The 22320-nt window shown below is 35.4% G+C and overlaps 1 protein-coding gene and 1 long non-coding RNA gene across 7 annotated transcripts in view; one reads left to right on the top strand and one right to left on the bottom strand.

Moving 5' to 3' along the window:
- The window catches only part of FER (FER tyrosine kinase), a 166047-nt gene that overhangs the window by 96870 nt on the left and 46857 nt on the right, over positions 1–22320 (top strand). For 4 of the 6 annotated variants that reach the window (XM_077172210.1, XM_077172213.1, XM_077172212.1 and 1 more), the window contains 3 exons: positions 13889–13945; positions 16914–17029; positions 18644–18738. In XM_077172210.1, coding sequence (XP_077028325.1) covers positions 13889–13945; positions 16914–17029; positions 18644–18738 — 268 coding nt within the window. Of the gene's footprint in view, positions 1–13888; positions 13946–16913; positions 17030–18643; positions 18739–19752; positions 19961–22320 lie in introns of those variants that run through there. The other 2 variants (XM_077172215.1, XR_013180157.1) reach the window with 2 other exon arrangements.
- On the bottom strand, positions 3574–15721 carry LOC143692278 (uncharacterized). The gene is made up of 3 exons (XR_013180158.1): positions 15561–15721; positions 8867–8967; positions 3574–3594 (listed from the first exon to the last, which is right to left on the bottom strand). It is a non-coding gene; the product is annotated as an uncharacterized LOC143692278 (long non-coding RNA).

Raw genomic sequence — 22320 nt, 5'->3', positions numbered from 1 at the left:
GGAAGCAGCTCCGACCGTTCTCCAGAGCTGAGAGAGCAAGATGGAGCTCGCAGCTGCCCCAGCCCTCCTTATTTCCAGCTCAGTTCTGAGGGTATCTGTGTCCTTCCGAGATAAATCCGCACCTTTCCTGGGACAACTTCTTTTTTCTTTTAAGTACCTGGTCGTTATGTCTCTTAGCAACAAAATGGGAAATAATTCTCTAAGAGAAAGATAATGAAAGGAAAACCCCAAAGTTCCAACAGGCCTTTTGTTTTTCCTCTCTTCAGAGGGAAAATGAAGTGGGTCCACTCCTCCCTGGGTTTGTTGACTTGAGTTTGTATCAACTAAGCTCAGTATTAACTAAAAATTAGTGGAAATAATAGTATTTCCTCTAGAATTGTGTTAGTTGGTAGTTGATCTGAGGTGCAGTGCACAGCTACTTCAGTTACTCAGATTTGCCAAAAATTATGCAAGTAATTGGCATCTATCCGTAAAATCCACAGGCTGCATCTGTTTTTTCATATGACTGACCTTGTCCTGGTGTGCATCAGTCTTAATATTCAAGAATACTTCCTTTGGGGTTAGTAAACCTTTCTACTTCCATTCTGATATGTTATGTGAAGTAATGGAAAGGGTGACTGTTAGTACTAAGAATGGGTGACAGGAAAGTGAATGGATAGATTTTTTTAAATATACATGTTGCAATTTCATGTAGGGTTTCATGAATTTATGTAATAGGATGTCAGTTTCTAGAGCTACTAATACTTGGTGTAAAGTAAAAGCAATGTATAGTATACTTAGTGCTTCCTGACCAGCAGCTTGAGCCAAACAAGGCAGTGTTGAAAAGGGTGTTAGCTACATGATTTGAATTTTTTAAGAGCAACAGTTCTCAAAAATATTTAAATTGTTTTGGCTTGAGCCATAATTTTATGGTGGTTTTACTTCTCCCATATGATAGAAACTATTTGCTGTACTCCGAAAGATGTACTTCAGAGTTAAGCAAAAGATTGTTGTGAAATTTCCTTTTTAATTTGCATGGAACTCTGGCTTTCCTATGGGGAAAGTGGACACATTTCAGGTCGTTTTCAGAAGTAGCATATGCACTCTGACACCTAGTGTTGGAGGTAATTTATGCATCATGTGCTATTACCAAGATGTCTTTAATCATTTCCTTAAAGTTCATTTGGCATCTGCAAAGACTGTTTTTGCTTTGTTCACATTATAGCTGCAGAGCAGTCATTGTCATTTCATGTAATCTTTAATCTTCTTATGCAAATTGCTGTCCCTGTAATAACCTATTTAGAAACTGAAAGTTAAATAGGAAAAACTTCACAGCAAAAAAAAAAAAAAAAAGTTATTCTTTTTAGTTTGCTTTTGCTTTCCTTCCTTCCCACAGTCATTTATCCTCCTTTACTATATTAGTAAAATTAGTGTTCACCTTCTGTGATGTTGCCCTTGAAAGGAACAGGCTTAATTTTGTCACAAAAGGCCTGTCCCATGTCCCATTTCATGTAGACTGAATTACCTGCTTGGAATTTTAATGATTCTGTAATAATATAATTTAAATTAGAAAAACTGATGGCATTAAAAAGATATTTGCTAGTAACTTCTTAAATGGAAAAGTGTCATACTTTTTTATAATCTTCTTGAAAAAAGTGTACATTATGTTCTTCAGGTTGTTATTGATGGATTGACTGGTACACAGCTGCTGAGTAACTCAAAGCACACCCAAGGACTTTATTATATAAAAATGCTGTTTTAACCATACTGGATGTATTTTAACCTTCTAAGATCTTTGACCTCCTGTTTTGGAGGTTGATAGATTTCTTGAAATATAATTCCTTTTTATATTTTTACAGATTACAACACCTGTATTAAGGTGTGAATGTGCTTCAGTTTGACTACTAGAAAAGAGAATGATCAAAAAAATAAGGGATACCATTTTTATTTAAGTGTACCTGTATTGAAGTTTTCATTTGGATCGTAAATACACCTTTGAAGCAAATCTGCTCAGGATGCACAGCTGCTCATGGGAGGGAGTTCAGTTTACAGAACCAGGAAAGATTTAGCCTGAAATTATGCTTTTCTCCCAAATACATGTTTCAGATTCTGAGCACCAATTGATTTGCTCTGGAGATCTGCTACTATTTCACTAGTGCTGAAATACTCATGGTATATGAATGCTCTGTAGTTAATTCAAATTCTGAACTTATGGAAAAAATTAACTGCTGCTTTGTCAGATGAGTTAAGCCATGTGTTTGTTGCTAGTAACTTTAATTTTAAAATTCTGGATCTATTTTTATGTGACAAAGAAGCCTGTGATATGGTCTGATATGTTTTGTGTGCATAGGAAAATGATAGATCATAAATGATGAGGTGAAAGAACAGTGCTGAAAGAACAAACTAATTTCATATTAGTGTTTCTAGTGCTGATAAATAAGTTTGCAAGTGATAATTTTCTGCAGATCTGATGCTGTCTTGCAAGGTATGAATGTATTGATGAGTTAGACTTGGAAGGAAATTCTGAAGAGCTATAAATTTAAGTTAGATTTTCTTCATGAAAATTCACTAGTAAAAATCTGAAATGATGCTAATTTTTTGTTGATGGGTTTTCTGGGCGGGTTTGTTTTATTTTAAAAAAGCAAGCTGAGGTTCACTGTTGCAGACAGCACATGTGCTTAGAGTACAGGTAGTGTGTGCCCCTCAGGCCAGCAAAGCACAGGAGGAGGAGGCTGTTGAACAGTCTCAGTTTCAGGGAAGCATTCTTACGCCTGCTGGGAGATACTGAATAGAAACAAGGAGACTTACAAAGGCCAAGTTTATCACAAAGTAATGCTGTCACACAATTATAGATGCTCATTTCATGGCTGGAGACAATTAAGGTGCTGCAGAGGGAAGCAGTGGCAGTAATGGTGCTCCCTGTGGGGAAGATGATCTTGAGTCTGTTTGACCTGAGGACAACTCTTGAGGAGCAGGAATCCAAAAGACAGAAGCAGCCTGTAGCAGGGAGTGATGCAGTTATTGCAGCTCTACCTTGGCTAGATCTGTCACTCCATAGAGGATTCCTGTGGCACCCTGGCTTACCTCTGTGATGCCCACCAATTTGGCCAGGCATTCTGTAGAAATGCCAAGAAGCACCTGGTGGTAGTGATCTTTGGGTGTTGGTTTTTGGCCTAAAGCTGTAATTTTCATGGGTGTGGTTAAAGTCTAATACTTTAATATATTTTATATTATAATATAAATATAATAATATACTATAATATATTTTGCATTTTCAAATGTCAAAATATATCTTCAGTTTTCTTTAAGGAAATTGATCACCATTGAAAGTGCGTGTTTATAATATGCAAAACACGTACTTACAGGAAATTAATGTATTTATTGTATGTGCACTAAATTAATCAATTGATTAATTTATTGACATTTGAGAGCAGAGTTTCATATCATAACATTAGAGGTACATTTCGTTACATTCTCATTCCTTCAGAATTTGGAGAAGTGTCACAGGATTTGCTTTTAACATTTTTTAGCAGAGATTATTGCAATATTTCTGTCAGATAACAAAAGGAGTGCATCATCCTTAATGGTGGCCTGTACTTGTCAAGGCATGTCATCCTGTAGAGAAAAGGGAAAAAAGAGAGTAATTTACTCTTTGTGCTAACAAAGTACTGAACCAAATTTATGTATAGTTTCAGGTATATTGACTAGTTTCAAAATTGAAAGGATTTATTTTCTCAAAAAATCTCATTAACATGCTTTATAATAATGGAGGCAGATAAGGCTACCTGAACAAAGAGTAATAAGGATTGTTTTATATTCAGTGATCAAAGTTTTTTATAGTTTTTTTTAGAGGCCATGGCAATAAACATCTGCTCTGTTGAATGTTTCTGGTTCAGTCTTGTTTTTCTGGTATTTCTTTCTATGATTAGTTTTAGATTAAAATTGAAAGATAAGCCTCCTAAAGGGTGTAAACATTACGCTGAAACCTAGAAAAAAAAGTATTTTATCAAGTAGATGAATTTCATTTTAACAAACACAATGTAATTTCTGACCAATTTCATAAAGAAAAATCTCTGTCGTTAAAATTTTAAATGAAACCTCAGCAACATGTGCATTCCTACTTTCTATACAGCTTTCATATAAAAAAATTACAGAGTGCCATACTGCTGTGTGGAATGCAAATTGAATAAAATTAGTTATCTCAAACACAACTGAAACAGTAGGAAGCAGAAAAAATAAGTAAAATTTACAAAGCAAGAGATGGAAGGAAGCCATTCGTTCTTAAAAAAAATAAAAAGGTATATTGTTAGGAAGGGGTAAAAATTATTAAATGAAAGATTTAAGATGAATTTTTTTGATAACTGATAGCTAAGAGAATAAACTACTTCAATTAAAGCATCCTTCATCAAAGATTATTTAGATTTACTAGATTTTGCTGCTGTTCATTTGGCTATACATGTGAAAATCAAAGGATTGACTGTGTTCTGTAATATTCTGGGTGTAAATTGTGCCTTATAGAGCACTTTTAAAAACTAGGCCTTTTATCAGAAGCTTTATAACCAGATGTTAATATAGTGCAATAAAAAATTATATTGGAATTGTATATGATTGCAGCAGCTTTTCTGCTGAACTAACATACTTGGGGTTTTTTTATGGATTCTGACTTCTTCCCCATATTTGGAATTCAGACGTTCCTTAATAATTATTTTCTATTAGACTGTGAGTTGTAAACTTCTTGTAGTCCTCTAATTATATTCTTATTCCTGTTTTCACTAGTGCAGTCAGGATGACTTTAATGCAAATAATGCTTTGAGTTTTCAGTGTTTTCATAGTATGTGGCTGACAAGCACATAACCTTCCTTGAGCATTGGCTTTCATGGGTCAGAAAACACAGTTTAGATTAAGAATAGGAATGAGTGTCTGTGCTCTTAAATTCCTTTGTAGAGTTGCATTTGTTAAGTAGCTTGTGGTTGCTTAAGTATTTTGGCCTCCACCAATTTAAGTGGAACAAAATGTTAAAAAGGAGCGAAATTACATTTCAGCTGTGGAGGAATAAAGGATACACACAAAAGGAGCTACAGGGTAAGAAGGGTACATTTTTCTTAAATCAGGTTAGTGCATCTGATGTATCTAATAGTGTCTGAATTCTCAAGAAGATCTGTTTATTTAAATGTTGATTAAGGAAGAATTCAGAGGTGAGAATAGGTAAGGCTTCAGGATTCCTTATTTCAAGGTAAATACTGTACTTAGCCTACTATTGAGGGTAGTGCATGGATTTCATGCTCAGTTCATAATGAAGTAAATGCTATTACCAATTCTATCCTTTCTGTCGCTTGGATTTCTTCCTAATAGAGTTGCCAATGATTTACACAGTGTATTACTAAAATCAAGATAGCCCCCAGAGGGTGGTGACCAGTTGTGCAAAGTCTAATTAGAGGCCAGTAACTCCTGCTCTACCGCTAGGGTCAGTCATGTATCCAATCCTTCCTTCATCCACTTCTTCATTAACAAGCTGGGTGATGGGGCACTAGCAGTTTTACTGATGAGACCACTCTTGGAGGAGGGGCTGATATACTAGAGGGTCAAGCTGCCATCCAGAGCAGCCAGAAAGGCTGGAGAAATGGGTTTGACAGGAGCCTCATGCAGATCAACAAGGGGGAAAACAAAGTTCTGCAACTGGGGGAGCACAACTCCAGGCACCACAACATGCCTTCACTTCAAACATCTTCCCCCTTCCTTCTTTTTGAGCAGCTTTATATGCAAGGAGTGATGCTGTATGGTATGGGATATCCCTTTGGTCTGTTTGGTGTCAGTTGTCTTAACTTTGTCTCCTCACAGCTACTTGTACAGCTGCGAGAAGAGGTGGTAAATTCTTCAAAACATTCATGTTCACTGTTTACATTTCATGTTTAATTTTAGAGAAGGATGTGCACACATGCATGTCATAAAGATTGCTTCATGGGTAATCATCTTTGTCAAGAGAATACTTTAACATGTACAACCAAAATATAACGCCAGACTAGCTACTGCGAACAAAATGACCCCAGCCAGAACCAACACAGTAACAAAGATTACTGCGTAATCTGTAGATTCTACAGACCACACAGGAAAATTTTGTCACTAATACAGGAGAAAAAAGATTGCTGAAGACAGCATTTAGAAGATTACTAAAGTAATAATAGAATCTGCTAATATTCTAGCAGAACCATTTGGTGTATTTGCTGCTTCCCTTTGTGTGTTCTTCATTGATCAGCTTTTTTTTCTGCTGCTAAGAGATTTTCCATTGCTTTTGCCATCTGAATAATGAGTTGGTGGTATGTGAGAAAATACCAGTATCTTGTTAAAGAACTGTATGCATCTGATGTAAAAAATCCAGTGCAGCATGTTCTTTTTAAACTCTTGGCATCTATGTAGTGTTGTATGACTTCTGATTCAAAGCCAACATCTTGCTTGGAATGCAGGCCAAGCTCACTGGTACACTGAAATACATACCATAAGTTAAGGCTACAGTTTCCTTTCTGTGTGGCTTTGCCTTTTTCATGTCCTCTCACAGTCACAAATTAGCTAATACAGCAGATTATTTGAAATTTAGACAGGTTATTTCTGTTCCAGCTCAGTGGTTTTAACATGCTATCTGAAGCTTATGAAAGACAATGCAAAATGAACACATGTGGCTAGAAAAACATAGAATGAAGAATCTTGGGGTTTTGGTTTGAAGAAAATAGTAATTTGGTGGAAGGTCTAATTTGGAACTATAGCACTCTGAAAGGTATTGCATGCTGACCACTGAAACTTAGACATTATTTTTGAGGGATGAATTAAGCCTTTCTCTTCCTGGGGTAAAGAAATCTAACTGGAAACAACTGGATATGGGACTAAGTATATGGCTAAGTGTCTTATATAGTTCAAGGAGACTGTCTTGGACATTGTTACAAACACCTGTAGTTCCCTCAAGCCCATTTGACATAACCTTTTCATATGTGGGTGGAAGTGAAAATGTGTTTGTACATATGTGAAAATATTTTAGCCTATTTTAATAATTTGAGTGTTTGGGGAGGGTGTTGTGCATGCATAATGTGACTCTGCTTTTCCATTCCTCTCTGTTTAAATTACATGGAATGTTTAAATGAAAAATCACGTTACCCCATGGTTTTGTTTGCCTTTGAGTGTTTTGTTGGTCATACCTGATCCAGAGCTGATAATTTTTCTGTTGGAATATATTTGGTTAACAGATGATTCAGAGTACTTTGTTTTGGTAGCTGAATTTACTGTATTCAGTCGAGAGGAATAGCGTGGGTTTTAATGTGCTTGAAATATAAAGGTTTTGACATAAACTTGACTTTCCTTTTCCTGTGCTTAAGTATTTCACATTCTATGTCTTTTTCTTTTCTTGGTTGTTTTTTTAAACTTCTTTATTTTTCTTTATTTCCTGTTTTTTTTCCTGAAATATTCTTAGCATCATTTTAGCCCTTTCATGAAAAAGAAAACATAAGTTTAGGGAAGTACTGCAAAAAAACCCTGAGGCAAACAGGTATTGTATGTTGAATTGTACAGTTGCTTTGTCTACTGATCTTCAAGAAAGAATGGTCAAAGAACAGCTGTGCAGGTAATCTGAGGTCACTTCTGCAGTTTATAAATTGCACAGTAGCTTTTCGAAATCTTACTTCTCTCCTCCTGTTATATGATAATTCAGAATTTGGTTTAGCAGGAGGGTTGAACTTCACAAGAGTTTTTATGTAGCAGTAAGAAGTCAGATAAAATAGTACTTTTTTCCCCAAGGAGCTAAACCTGTCTTTGCTATTATTCTCTTTTACAGCTCACATTGAGTTTCATCAGTGTGGCTTAATACAGTGCCGTTAATAATGCAAAGCAGCTTCCATAACAATTTTTACAGCTCATGAATCTATTCTGAAACAGTTTTAAAGAAGTTGCCAGTGAGGTTTTTCAAAACCCCTCCTGTAAAACCCACTTTTTCTTATGAAAAATCTTTCCCATCAGCTACCTTTATTTCTGTACTTAATCTGAAGGACTTGAAACACATAGTTTATGATTCATGAAATTGGTATGAACATTAGATCTACTGGCATAGGTGGTATCAAAAATAGTACTTCTCTAAAAAGACAATTTCTCATTCCTATGCTGATAAGCCCTATCCACATGTACACAGCTGTTACTTTTTTTTTGTCTGGTTCATCAAGTTCTGATAAGTGAGATTTGAATACCCATCTGATGAAAATTGTCTGCGATTCTGATTTTCTTAGCCATAAAAAGAATTTTACTCCAATTATCCTTAGTATTGGAAATGAAAGATTAACTTTCCATTTTTGTTGATGTGGAAAAATAGCTCTTAGCTGCAGTAATTCATACTACTGATATTTCCTATTTACCTTGGAAGAAGGAGAGCAAATAATACTTTCCAAAGTATTTTTGATGCATTTTTTCTGCTTAAACCATGAAGAAACAGGCATCATGTTTGTTTATGCACTTGACTCCTGAGATGTTGACAATATCCCTCTATTTTGAGTTTTTTTAGAAGAATGTTAAGGATTAATGTACTGGGATGAGGGAAAGGGGAAGGATATTTAGGTTTTTCACAAATGCCACATGCTGTTCTGGGATAGATTCTTAAGATTGGAAAGTCATATGTTTTGAGTTCTCTTAAAGCAATAAGTTTTGGTTGATTCCTTCTGGGGCTCCTTAAATTAGCTGAAGTTTCCAGCCTATAGAGTTTTTTATCCTTTTTTACTTTGCTACATCTACAGTTTAGATGAAAAACAGTGACAGTGTTTGTTATAGATACGGCCTTCTGAACTAGGAAGAGTAAATAATGTGACAGAGAACATGAGATGAGTAAATAACAGCGATGATAACAAAAAGTCTTACTTACTCCAGTGTTGGAGGAGCCTGATCAGGATTTCCTCACTCTTCCTCTTTGAAAAATCTTGCTTTGGAGTTTGGGTAAGAATCTTGGTGTTGTTTGGTGGTTCTCTGAAATTGAATACAAACACAGGTGGCTTTTTTCTCTCTCCTTTTAGAAATTGTAAGATTTTTAGAACCAAGTATTTAAGATGAGGCTCATAAATTCATACCTAATGCTCAAAACATCTGTTTTTAAAAGTTTACTTTCTAACTGCTTTATTGCTGGTTTTTAATTTGAAAAAGTACCATTTGAGGATTCTTAATGATTGAAATTGTTACTGGGAATTACAGAAAAATAATGCTAAGGGAATTTGAACACTAAGTATTAGATCATGATTATGTTTTGTATTTTATTGAAAGCTGTTCTAATTTACTGCAGATGATTTGTAAGTGTTCTTCCTGGTATAGTAATTTGTGATCTCTTTGATGTAGTTTCTCCTAATGAAGGGAGATGGGCAGAATAAAAACTGCACTTATGTATTTTGAAGATGTTTAGGGTAATAGTGATAACATTTCAGTCTCATAGCTCAGAAGAGGAAAATTGAGATTTCATTTTTTGCAGCAACCATCTGCTGTTCAAACTGCTCTTAGTGCCTTGCACACAACTCCATTGTATGCTCACCAACATAAGGATTGATGAACAATTGAATCTCTGCTACCTGTTCAAGGTTTGAACCTTATCATGGCCTAGGGAACCATGAAACACCCTAACATTATAAAAGGAATGCTACGTATCCAGGAAAAGAATAGTGTATATCCAGAATACTTTATTTTATGAGTAAAAGGAGACATTTCTTATTATTTCAAAGTATTGCTTTTCACAATTGAAAGTTTTATTTCTTTAATTACCGGTCTGTTTGAGGTTTGGTTTTTGTCACTTACAATTAACTTCTGAAATAATTCTTCTCTTTGAGAATGCTTATCTTTGTTGAAATCAGACAAGTGTGCTGGGTGGTTGCCAGAGTCCAGAAAGATAGTCCCTGGCAAGCTGCTGCATATAAAAACCTTGTGTGTGATGTGGGTTATCAAGTGCCTGGCTATTGGGGAAGGGTAACCAAGTTCCCCCTTTTGTGAACTGTCTGGTTGATAACTTGTTTCTCAGTGTTTGACCAACAGATGTAACAATACCTCCAAAGTAAGATAAACTGATAGGATTCCCATCATCTTATTAGTAAAGCTATGCTTGAAGTGTGATGTTCATGTAATTCAGTTTCTCCTCCTGGGAGAAGCTAGAGGACAGAAATAAAGCAGAATGTGGTAAGCTTGTAGATTTCCCAAGTTATTCCATTTGGAAATAAAGCATATAATTAAGATTACAAATGAGTATGCTCAAATGCTAATTTGTGTGACTGAATTTTTCTGAAGTGCTTTTATATTCTTTGGTCCAAAATTAACAAGAGAAAAATCTGAACAAGCGCAAGGTAAAGAGATAGTGATGTCACAAGAAGAGGGCTGCATCATAAATGTCTTCCTTCTGGGTGAAATTAATGGGCATTAATAGTCTCAGGAGCTCTGTTTGCTGTCATTCAGATTACATTGATTAGGTACAAAAATGTACTGGATTTGCTCCATTTGATTTAGAAGCAACTAACTCTATTGAAATGAAAATTTCTGTGACTTGGACTCATATGCATTAAAGTGTCTGTTGATCTATACCTACATTCAAGAATATTTTTGTCCCATTTTTCTGTCACATTTCTTTTGTAACTTTCATTATCTTTTGCATACTTGATTAATCTGTAGAGTAATGGCATTTGACAACTGGAAAAATCCTTACATTCTATTCACAATCAGAATAAGGCAGTTAGAGAAGATGATGAACTTTGTGATCAGACATATTACTTTATTTCATAACCTTTGTTTATGAGTGCTAGTATTTATGCATTGATTTTGACATTGATAGGTGTGCCTTATTGATGTCTTTAATTATTGACAGCTATTCAGATTATTGAATGATGTCATATTAAACTCAGAGCAATTCAAGTAGATTTAGTGAGACAACAAACTTGCATAGAATGTCTTGTTATTTTTGACCTTACTGTTCATATTATAGTTTACTAATTAAAGGCAATTATCTGACCAATGACACTGTGTTTTGAACACTATTTGTGTTCAAATAGTGAAGAATATCTGTTAGAAATTAATATCTAACACATTGCAAATTAGAAAATTTGGCTTGTTTCTTTTTTAATGTCAGAACTGGCATGATGTATATGACTCTCTCTTCTGCTAGATCTTTTTCTTACTGTCTGCTGAAGGAACTTCTTTTGTGCAGTTTATAGGAGTAATATCAAATGAAGCTGATCAACCTTTGACTAATTCAATGATTGTGAAAAATCTGGCAGAACCACAATAAATTAATAAATGAGTTAAAGTGGTGTAAGAAATGACTGAAGGCTTTCATAAAAGTACAGATTAATGTACAGATGCAATGATAATAAATCCTTCAACAGATAATTTGATTTCCACTTTATGTTGTTATTTTCTTTTGTTAGTTCTCTGAAGAATTACCAGATTTTTTCCTTCATAAACAAGCTTTTGAAATGTCATATTGTCAATTTATTCAAAAAGTTATTCACTGAAGTACAGAATCCTTGTAGTTAAGCAGTAAAAAAATCCATTGAATTTTAATTCTTTAAGTTTTTGGCTCTACCACACTTATTTCAATGTTAAAAACTCTTATGTTAATACCTCTAAGTAATAATTTTTGTGGGTTTGTTTTTTTTACAGCTTTCTTTGTAAATTATTTTCTTAAATTTGAGTATTATTATTGAAAGAGTGTGCAGTTTGATGGCACTTCCTATCTGTTTGTAGTATAACAGCTTCTGAATGTGACATTCATTCTGCAAAAAGTATCGATTGAGATGAAGGAAATATGTTTCTTATGATGTTTGATCAGTGAGGCTGTAGTTTTAAGCAATAATCTTGTGTATAGGGGAAAAATAAACTATTGTATATTGAGAATTTCCTCCTAAGTCTCACAGTTTCCCACCCAGGGAAGAGATACAGTAAAGATTGGTTTCCATCATGCAGCATGGTAGTGTGGTACAAGAATTCTTGGGATGGGACTGAGAGGTGTTGTGTGCTGGGAGTTTGGGTTAATAGAGACATTCAGAGAGTCACTGGAATGCACACTTGTAACATTCTACTTATGAACAAAAGCGTAGAAATCACAATAGCAATGATCCCCACCCCTTTTAAGATTTGCTGAATTCCTGTTCGACAAAAAGTCTCCAGAGAGGGTGAATCCATGACCTCCCTAGGCAGCTTACTCCAATTCCTAACCACTCTGTCAGTGAAGGATTTTTTTCTAATTTTTAATCTGAACCTCCCTTGGCACTATTTAAGGCCATTTCCTCTTGTCCCTTTCATTTGGGATGTGGCAGAAGAGACTTACTCCCACCTAGCTTCAACCTCCTTTTCTCCAGACTGAGCACCCCCCACTCCCTCAGTTGTATCCTATCAGACTTGTGCTCCAGACCCTTCCCCAACTCCAGTGCCCTTCTCTGGACATGCTCCAGCCCTTCAATATCCTTTCTGAAGGGAAGGGCCCAGAACTGGACACCAGTGCCCAGCACAGGGGGATGGTCAATTCCTGGACAAATGCTTTACCTGCCATGTTGTGGTGGTTTGACAGGAAATATGTTTTCTGGGATGCTGTAGTCAGGCCAGTTGGTGCTCAGATTTTAATATTGGCACCTAATGTGGCCATTGGGACATTGGATCTGCCTCTGAGAACATGGGGTTAAAAGCAGAGCTCTCCCCTGGGAGGCTCTCTTGGGTTTCTGTCGGGAAAGAGTTCGGGTCTCTCCCCCGGCCCAGCTGCTGGCTGGGCAGGGGGAGGGGAAAAGCCATGTGGCCGGGAGAGGTAGGCCTGAGCCTGGGGGTGGAAGAGAGAGAGACACCGGGAGCCATCAGGCAGCCCCCCCCTGAGAGACACAGAGAGAGAGAGAGAGAGAGAGAGGGTTCAGTGTGGGTGCCCCTTGGCCCCAGGGGGTGAAAAATATGGGGGGACAGGTGTCCTAAAGTTGAGACTGCGCCTTTTTGGAGTGGGACGAAGCATCCTTAAAAGTCAACCCTAGAAGCAGCTCTGGTCCGTGTTCAGTGGTGAGAGCGCTGCACATGAAAGGAAGAGGTCACCATTGGCACAAGAAGGACTCCTTCTCCTCTTGATGAACTGAGGATTGAGTATTCTGAAGGGTGGTGCCGGACCGACAGTTGATGATTTGGGGAATGTATTGTATTGGGAATTTGGTGGGGAGGAGGAGGAGATGTATTTGTGAAGTTTTCATTTTCCTTATGTGTTTCTTTTTTTTCTCCCTTTCTCTTGTAATTTAGTTAATAAATTTTTTATTTCTAAGTGGGAGTCTGCTTTGCTTATTCCTGGTCACATCTCACAGCAGAAACCAGGGAGAGGGTATCCTCATGGGGGCACTGGCATTGTGCCAGTGTCAAGCCATGACACGTGTTATCTTTTCAAGCAGTTGCCTGTAATATTTCCAACTTCCAAAAAAGGTATAAGAGATGCAAATATGTGTCTTGTTGACAAGTCAGAAGATCAGTTCATTTCCATGTGCACTGAGGAGAAAAATGTGGGAGTTTTTTTTTAATTTAGTAGTAAGTTACTTTGTATACTAAAATGAAGTTTTCTTATCTAATTTTCCCTTGACAAATTGTTAAAATCAGGGTGCTAAATATTATTTCCAGAGCTTGTGTGAAACTTTACTTAGTGCTAATCTATCTACATACTTCCATGTTGTAGGCTTAATTTCTAATAAAAATTTGCTATACAATATCACCCACTATTTTCTTGTATAGCAAGATTTCTAAACTCTTGAACTATAAATGCTTGTGTTTAAAATTTCTTGGTATGCTTGTGATTGGGTGCTCTAAATGTAATACTTTTTCAGCTCCATTTCTGAAATGTGTCTTAGAGAAACTGTATCTTGCATATTTGCACAGACTGAAAATTCTGCTTTCCTTTTCATAGGATAAGAAGTGGGTTCTCAATCATGAAGATGTCACGCTGGGGGAATTACTGGGCAAAGTAAGTAATAAAGTGAGCTAAATAACATTTGAGTAAGTATACTGTCATCATTAAGCTATTTCTGTGTACCTTTTCTTTTAAATTGCTCTGGTATGTAATTTTTATGTCAATTTTTTACACTAATACATGAGACAACCTTATGCTTTAAACAGACATAAGTCACACTTACTAGTAAACATTATAATGATTGTGCTGAAAGTATTTAACTAGCATACATAATTTTTTCTCTTTTCTAAGTGTTTTGAGCTAACTAGATTTCTATAAAGCATGATGTGGCTGTTTTACTTTCTGTAGTTGGAGACAAATGTTGCAAAATATAAATAAAAACACGTAGAGAAATAGGTGTATACTTCTGCATTTGTGTATAAAATTTGATATGATGAGATGACTAAATAATTATTTATTAAAACAAATGCTAATTGCTTGTGCATGATTATTTTCACTCATTCATTGATGGAATTAGATAATTTCACAATCTTATTAAGTCTTGTGTAGTTCATAAACATGTAGTTTACAAAGTCTGCTTAGGAACTACAGATCTTTAAAATCAGGCAAACTCCTCACTTTTTTTGGCACCTTTGCACCTGCCATGACCATTTTGGGTGCTACTCTGGGCACAGAGTAGTTTGAAAAGATTTTCCAAAAACTGAGAAAATAAGGTTAAATGAGGAAGAGACAAATCAAAGTAGTTAATTACCTTCTTGTCATGGTGCACACTAAAAAAAAGTCAGTAAGAAATTCAAGAATGGGGAAATAAAATATTTCCATAAACTTCTGTTTCCCAGTATAAAAGCTTTTTGGGAGATTAAGATGACAAAAAGTATGACCATATTGAGCTGTGCCTTCATGAAATACAGGTGCTGCAGGATCTTCACATTCTTAAACAGGATGGTATCAAGGGAGAAAAATTAAGATGTTACCACCACAAAAAAAGCTTTGACTTGTTAAAAAATAAATATGAATTAGTTTTGATGTGTGAAGACAGTTAAAGCAATTTGAAAAGCATTTTTTAGTAAATTCAATTTACATGGTATTGCCTGTTTTTGGCACAAAGCATTTTTAGCATTCAGTAAAGGCAGCTCAGAATTTTAATTATAGAAGGATGTTCTTTAAGAAATACAGAATAGGCTAAAAACTTTATTGAAACACAGCATGATTCTTATGCATTCACCTCTAAGAAGATGTGATCATACTAAAAAAGATAAGAATGACAGGAATATCAACATCTGTATGACAAAATGTGAAATAAAAAATAACCATTCACCACAGAAGTGAGAAATCAGAGAGTCTACAAAACCTTGAGTGGCCTGGAAAAGATGAGGAAGAAATCACAAAATTTTAATGTGTAAAAGATGTAAGCTTTAGAAAAGATGCACCTCAGGGGTGAATGGTCAGTTTATTTACTCAGTATTAATTCAATAATACCCCACAAAATGAAAATTGCAGAATTGGAATGTGTTTTACTAAAGATTCTCTATCTAATAATACTTCAGTATTGTCAATAAAGAAGTAAGCCATTTTCAAGACTTAAATAAAGCTCAGGATGGATTCAGATTTCACTGTTAAATACTTCTGACCAGAATGGTAAAGGAAAAGTGGCCTGGGAGCAACTCACCTGCTTACCTTGGGTGCCTCATGCCATTTCAGATCTGAGAGGTAATGTACTAGCCTCTGGAAGTGCTTTAGAAGGGCTCTCAGAGATCCTGAGCCTCCCTTGCCAGCTATATCTTCCTTGTCCCAGCATACAGAAAATAATTCTGCGGGTGTGTTCAGCCCTGCATTTCTTCCCTTGTTACTGGAAGCACGTTACTCTTTTCCATCTGTGAGTTTCTTTTTTTCCTTTTCTGTCATCTTTCTTAGGCAACACTAAATTCAGCTGCATGATGTAATGAAATCTTCATCACTCAGGAAAGGAAGGCAAACATCTCCAACAGACTTTTTTGAAGTCACATGCAGCCCCAGACACCAGGACACAGAACTGTAGTGTGTGTAGAAATTAATCAGACATAGTTTCAAAATTGAGTTGTGCTTATTCTTTGGGAAATACAAAGCTTTACTAGATGTAGGAGATCTGTAGTTTTCTTCTTGTTTCCTTCTCTTGAGGGGTTTTTTCATTGATACCAGTACTATATACCTCAAAATTTCCTTCTTCTTTCAATTTGTGTCCGAATTAATTTTCCTTTTGTTTTTATTAAATAAAAATGCATCAGGTGGAGTCTTTTATGGTATTTAGTACTTCAATTTTCTTCTATGAAAGCTAGAAAAAACCTAACTTGCCTTAGGGGTATGTTATTCACTATCTAAAATGTCTGGTGATAAAAGGAGCTGCCTTCTAAAGTCTTGTCCAAATGAGAGCCTTACAGATTTGTCTTTATAGAGCAGTGCTGAGCTTGGGTTTTAAAGAAATTCTGGATCACCATACACAGCAATACATTTTGCAGTGGGTTTAATTTATTATAAGAACTAATATTCAGTGTTTTCCTTCTTCATATTTTCTGTTTTTTCTTTCTTGTATATGAGAATGTTTATGTTATTTTGGTGTGTTTTGTCACAGTTTTTGAGATCAGTTTTTGGTCTCTTCCAGACTGCAAGTTAAAAACTATTCACAAAATACAATAGTGTGAAAACAAAAGAGGGCAAGAGTAAGAATAAGAAGAACAAAGTACTATAGTCAATGTCAGTTGATTTGAAAAGGTTTTATGAAAAAATTCTAATTACTTAATTAATGGTGTTTTTTTCCTCCTTCCAGCAAGGTCAAAACAGAGCTCATATGTGGTGTCCATATAATAGATGTACTATGTCAGAGTGAATGGCTTTGATTAGGACAGATACTGAAAGAAAATCTCATCTAGCTTCATAAACACATTCCAGAGTTCTGGTCCACTTTCAGTAGCTCTCTGCATTATTTCTTCTGGCAATTCATTAAGATTTTATTTACCTAGAATGATCTTTTTTCTCCTGATTTCAGGGTAATTTTGGTGAGGTGTATAAAGGAACATTAAAGGATAAAACCCCTGTTGCTGTAAAAACTTGCAAAGAAGATCTTCCTCAAGAACTGAAAATAAAATTTCTGTCTGAAGCCAGGTAGGTTCTCTAAAATTACTCATGGCAGTTTTTTCAGTTTTTTTCACCAGATGCATTTACAAAACCTGAACTTCTGAAAAATTTAAAAAAGCAGTTGTCAAACTTTTCCTTCTTTTCTCTCCCTCAGTACATTCCGCAGCTAAATATTGGCATTTTTAGTTATTACATCCCTAGTAACTAAACATTGGCATTTTTAACGTGTGAATGCAGTAGCATTTTCACTTGCTGAAACCATCTTATTGACAAGCCATGCCTGTAAAATAAAATTTTATTGTCTTAAGTGCTTTCATTTAGAACTTCTAAGATATACCATGAGGATTGGGATAAGAAGACTGGAAATGTTGTTAGTTTAAGTATGATTATACCAGGCCTAACTCCTGCCTTATATTCATGGCTATTAGAGGTGATCAAATGTGCCCAGATTGCTTCTCTTAGTGGGGTATAGGCCCCGTTCAGTAATTTTCTCTTTGTAAGAAGAGTTTGCTCCAGTAGAGCTTTTTTTATATTGTATCAATCAGCATGAGATTATATGCTTATTTTCCAAATTACAGACATGACACAATGTGAAAAGCATTCTGAGTATCATCTGATGTACATAGGTAGATTCTGAGACTCCAGGGTGAGGGCTGTCTTGAGATAAATGTCATAATTTTTAAACTACCTTGCTCCTTCTTGCTTTGAGGATTCATATGCTTTAATTTCCATTCCCAGGTTAGTGTGATGAGTATTGGAAAATAAAAGATATCATCTGCATTTATAGAATGAGGATCAGCCACCCTATCTATTGAATAATTTAAAAAAACTTGTAACTTGACAATAGCAGAGATATGTCATTTTTTAAGCAGCTTGACACTAATGGGAAAAAAATGGTCTGAAAAAAATGAAATGTGTTATTTTTCGCTAAATGTGTGTGTAGGTTAGTATTTTACTCTTGATCCTTGGGAAAAAGGGAAAGAGAGGAGGTGCTTTGAGTCAGCAAATATCAGAAGGAACATTTGAGTTACAAGGTCTCTGTAGAATTTTTTCTTGCTCTTCTTTTCACTTAAAAATCATAGCATGCTGTTTTAGGCTGGAAATGTTCTTATTAAAGCATTGTGTCAAAAGATGTTAATTGTTCATTTAATTCTCAAAATTGATGTCCTTATAGTCTTCTAAAACTTATTGTATTAATTAATCTCTCAAAGTAAAATCAGAACAAGTGTTCTTTTGAACAGTGCAGCAGGGAAACATACAGACAAGCCATGTTTTGTTTTGATGTCACTCTGCTTCTGGTCCACCACTGAAATTCTGACTATATGCAAGGGTTTTATCAGGCCATTTTTTAGCAATATATAGATAAGTTTCACATAGACAAATGGTAAAATTACAATAAGAATAATTTTTTATTTATTAGTGAATCAGTTATGATGTTCATTTAAAACATAGTGGTGATTGATCTAACAGATTCTATCAAATCATTGATTTTGATAACAGTAATGATATTTTTTCTTTGATAACAATAATGATATCTTCCATTAAAGTAACATTAAAGGTTTTAGAGATTCTCCTGTAATGTTTAATCAGCCTGTACAATAAAGTTTATTAATATAATAAACTTTCTTGTGTGTTTTGCAGAATACTCAAACAATATGATCATCCTAATATTGTAAAACTTATAGGAGTTTGCACTCAACGACAGCCTATATATATTGTTATGGAACTTGTTCCAGGTAATTGGTTTTTTTCCTTTTTTTTGCAGCATATTTCCATAGGTTTCATTGTTTCCATAATGTGAAATGTATTATTTTCTATTTGTCTTATTCTGCCTTCCTATGGCTGACCTCAAAAGTCACCTGTATTGAAAATCTTTGAAAATGCTGGTTCTACTAGCTTTGGAGTGGTTGAGCTCCACAAGTCTGTTGAGAATTTTACTGTAGCCTTTAATGACAACAGAAGCTTCATTATTCTCCTGATGAGATATAAATTTATTTCTTTTAACAATAGAGTTCAGTAGTGAATATGAAGAAGTATTTAAAGAAACTTCACATCTGGGTAATGTCTCAATTTTAATAACTCTTGTTTGGGTCACCTTTATTAATATACATTTTTTTCTTGACCAGAATGTATTGTTTCCTTTTAAGGTTGCTTTATTTTTGGCATTGGGTTGATTTTATTCAGCAATGGCTGGAGTGAATTTCAAATGACTGAGATGATAACAGCTTTTGGGCAATTTTACCTCTTTGTTGATTTTCTCAGCAGCTGCAAAATGTGTTGGTTTGGTAGCCTCTAGTACTGCTTAATATGCAACACTCTATTTGTTTTGTATATCACTGGATTCGTCATCAGAATTATACAGCAAGCTTCTTTAATAACCATTTTATTCAGGAAGACTTAGATTGCTTATAATTCTTGAATACTGGCTGTAGTGAGAGCACTGATGAAATATTTCACCTTGTGGAGTTTTCTGCCTTTATTAAATTAGATTATATTAGATTATTATATTTGTATGCACGATTAACTTTATTAAAATGGAGACTGAAAGCAGTGTCCTCGGTTTTAAGGGGTACTTTAGTAATCAGCTTCTCCAGACATCTCTGAAGATAGAAGTAAATCCTGATCTTTTAACACCTTTATCATTCTGGTTCAGATTTTCCAGAGCCTTGTACAAGCTGTTGAAACATGCTAATGCAATTGAGGAGGAATTGAGTTAGAACTTTCTTCTGATTCTTATGCCTATTTTGCAGTTCAAGTCTATCCAAACATTCTTGGGATTGAATTTGCTTCAGAAAGAAGCTTCTTCCAGAGAGAATTGTTGCCCTGTTTCAATGGTCTATACACCCCCTGGGCTGGCTGCTCTGCCTGCACACCCAGATAAACAAGGGACTGCCTCCAAGCCACCACACTTCCCCACGTGCTCTTACTTCTTGGCACACCAAAAGACTGACCATATGAGCAGAAAACATAAGGATGCCAGAGAAATGTCAAATCACTTAGATGAGTAGAGAAGCAGCGATTCTGTTGTTTTTTCTCCTTTTTTAGTGACAAGTTTGGATGAGATGACAAAAAAATGATAGTTAATAGTGCTCTGACTTGGTATTTAATACTGCCCTTTGAGGAACAGGATAATGGTAAACTTGTATTCTGCTTGACACTAAACTTTCTCAGTATCTTCATTGTTTTGTTTTAAATGTGTTAATGCTTGAAGGTGTTTAAGCAGTTTAACTCTGACATTCTGTTTAATAACTAAAACTGTCAAGTTTTAACTTAGAATTGTGTTCTGTGAATGTATGCCTGAGAACACATGTAATTTATAAATGTCTGACAGTTTTTTCCCTGAGGATAAAATTAGAAGTATCTCCATAAAACAAGGGATTTCTCCTGTGATTTCGGACTTCTGTCTAATGCTTGCAAATTTTCTGCCATTTTTATGTCCCAAATACACATAGGCTGCACACCTACTGTGTCTTTTGAGACTCCTCTGGTGTGGTTCCATAGCAGCTAATTCTGCTTTGCATTCCAAATTATGATTTCAAATCAGAGTCTTAATTTATTCAGGTCTTAGAAATGGACGTTGAAACTTAGCACTTTATATAGAGAGGTGCTGCTCTGTTGGTGATTCTGTTATAAATTGGGTCTGCAGAAAAATCTTTGTTGAAGGTGTAAATGGGATTAAAAGCCATGCATACAGATAAAGGCATCAGTGAAAACAGTAAAGAAAGGTTGCAGATGCATCTTTAATTATGTGTCCATCCTTTGGTACGTGCAAAAATAGCACAAATGTTGCCAGCAAGTAACAGGGAAACAAAGTTGTCAAAGACAGTTACTTACCCCTTTTCTTAAGGGGTGTTAACATAAGTCATATGTCCTGTAATAAAGAAATGTCAAGATGGGTGATGTAGGAAGGATTAACTGAAATGGTAAACAATGTAGCATGTCATGGATATATAGAATCATAGAATGGTTTGTGTTGGAAGGGGCCTTGAAGATCATCCAGTTCCAACCCCCCTGCCATGGGAAGGGGACACCTCCTGCTGGAACAGGTTACTCAAAGCCCCACTCACCTGGCCTTGACCATAATTAACTACATATTAGTGAGAAAAAAACATCCTTTGCTTACTGTTCACTGGCTGTTGGCCATACTGGTCTCACTGTACGTCTTCCCAGTGTCAATCCATCATAGATTACTCCAGTACAGAAGGAAAGACTTGGTTGTTTTCACAATCTGTCCATCAAGAAATTAGGGAAAGGTCTTAATGTAATGTATGTGTGTGTTGTACAGATCTCTCTTTAAGGGATGCATATAGAGAAAAATGCATCTGATCCCCCTGCCATTGGCTGGGTTTTCAGAGGGCCAGGTCTCTTCTCTCCTGAGTCTTTTCCTACAGGTCTTTCTGCAGGTTCCTCTGCAAATGGGAAGGAACATCTTGTATGCAGAATGTGTGCACTGCTTATTTATTGTAGAATTCAGATTTAGTATTGCTTTCTATAAACTATTTTTTAAATTGTTGAAGAAATAAACTAAGTAAAATGTTATTTGTTATATGCTAACAGAAGCTAAACTGTATGTAGCAGCAACTTTTCCTTCATGTATATATGGAAAGTTACATGTATGCAAGAAGTGTGACCCAAAACCACCATTCAGGAATTTGCAGAGTTACTAAAAGATTTTTTTTTTTTATCCTAAACAAATTGTCATGCCTTTCCTCCCCTCACCTTCCCAAAATTACCAAGATAACCAAGGAAAATGAATCAATAAACTGTTACTATTTTTCTTATTAACATTTTATGTATTTGTAATTTGAGATCTATACACAAATCTGATTTGCAGGCTTAAGTTATGCTAGCTAGCTTCTGTGAAAAAGGAGTTTAGCCAAGCAGATGGTTTATAAATTTTTGTGGTTGCATAGTGGATAAATTTGCAATAACCTTTAAGGCACTCTTGCAAATAATTGATTTTATTCTTTTTTACCTAAATGACATTAAAATGCTAACTAAAAGGATAGACAGCCCAGATCTTTATAAGGGCCCAATGCTGTAGCTGCTGGATCTCTTTTCAGCTATCATGTAATAATAAAACCCCCTGAATTTTACAGTGGCCTGGTTTTCTTCTGTGAAATTTTTAGTAGACTAAGAAATGAGAAAACAACTCTACTTGGAAATTGTTATCTTTCTATTAAAACATTTTGTTATTAATGGAGAATGTACCATAGAGATTTCCCCTTCTTCTATGACTTATGACTATTTCTCAATGACAACTGTTGTTCCTAGTTGGAAAATGTTAGGACTGTTAGAAAGACTGCTGCTTAGATAAA

Source organism: Agelaius phoeniceus, chromosome Z, assembly GCF_051311805.1.
Source record: "Agelaius phoeniceus isolate bAgePho1 chromosome Z, bAgePho1.hap1, whole genome shotgun sequence".
In the NCBI taxonomy this organism is placed as follows: Eukaryota; Metazoa; Chordata; class Aves; order Passeriformes; family Icteridae; genus Agelaius; species Agelaius phoeniceus.
Note: the sequence above shows the minus strand (reverse complement) of the source record. Positions and strands in the feature narration are given on the sequence as shown.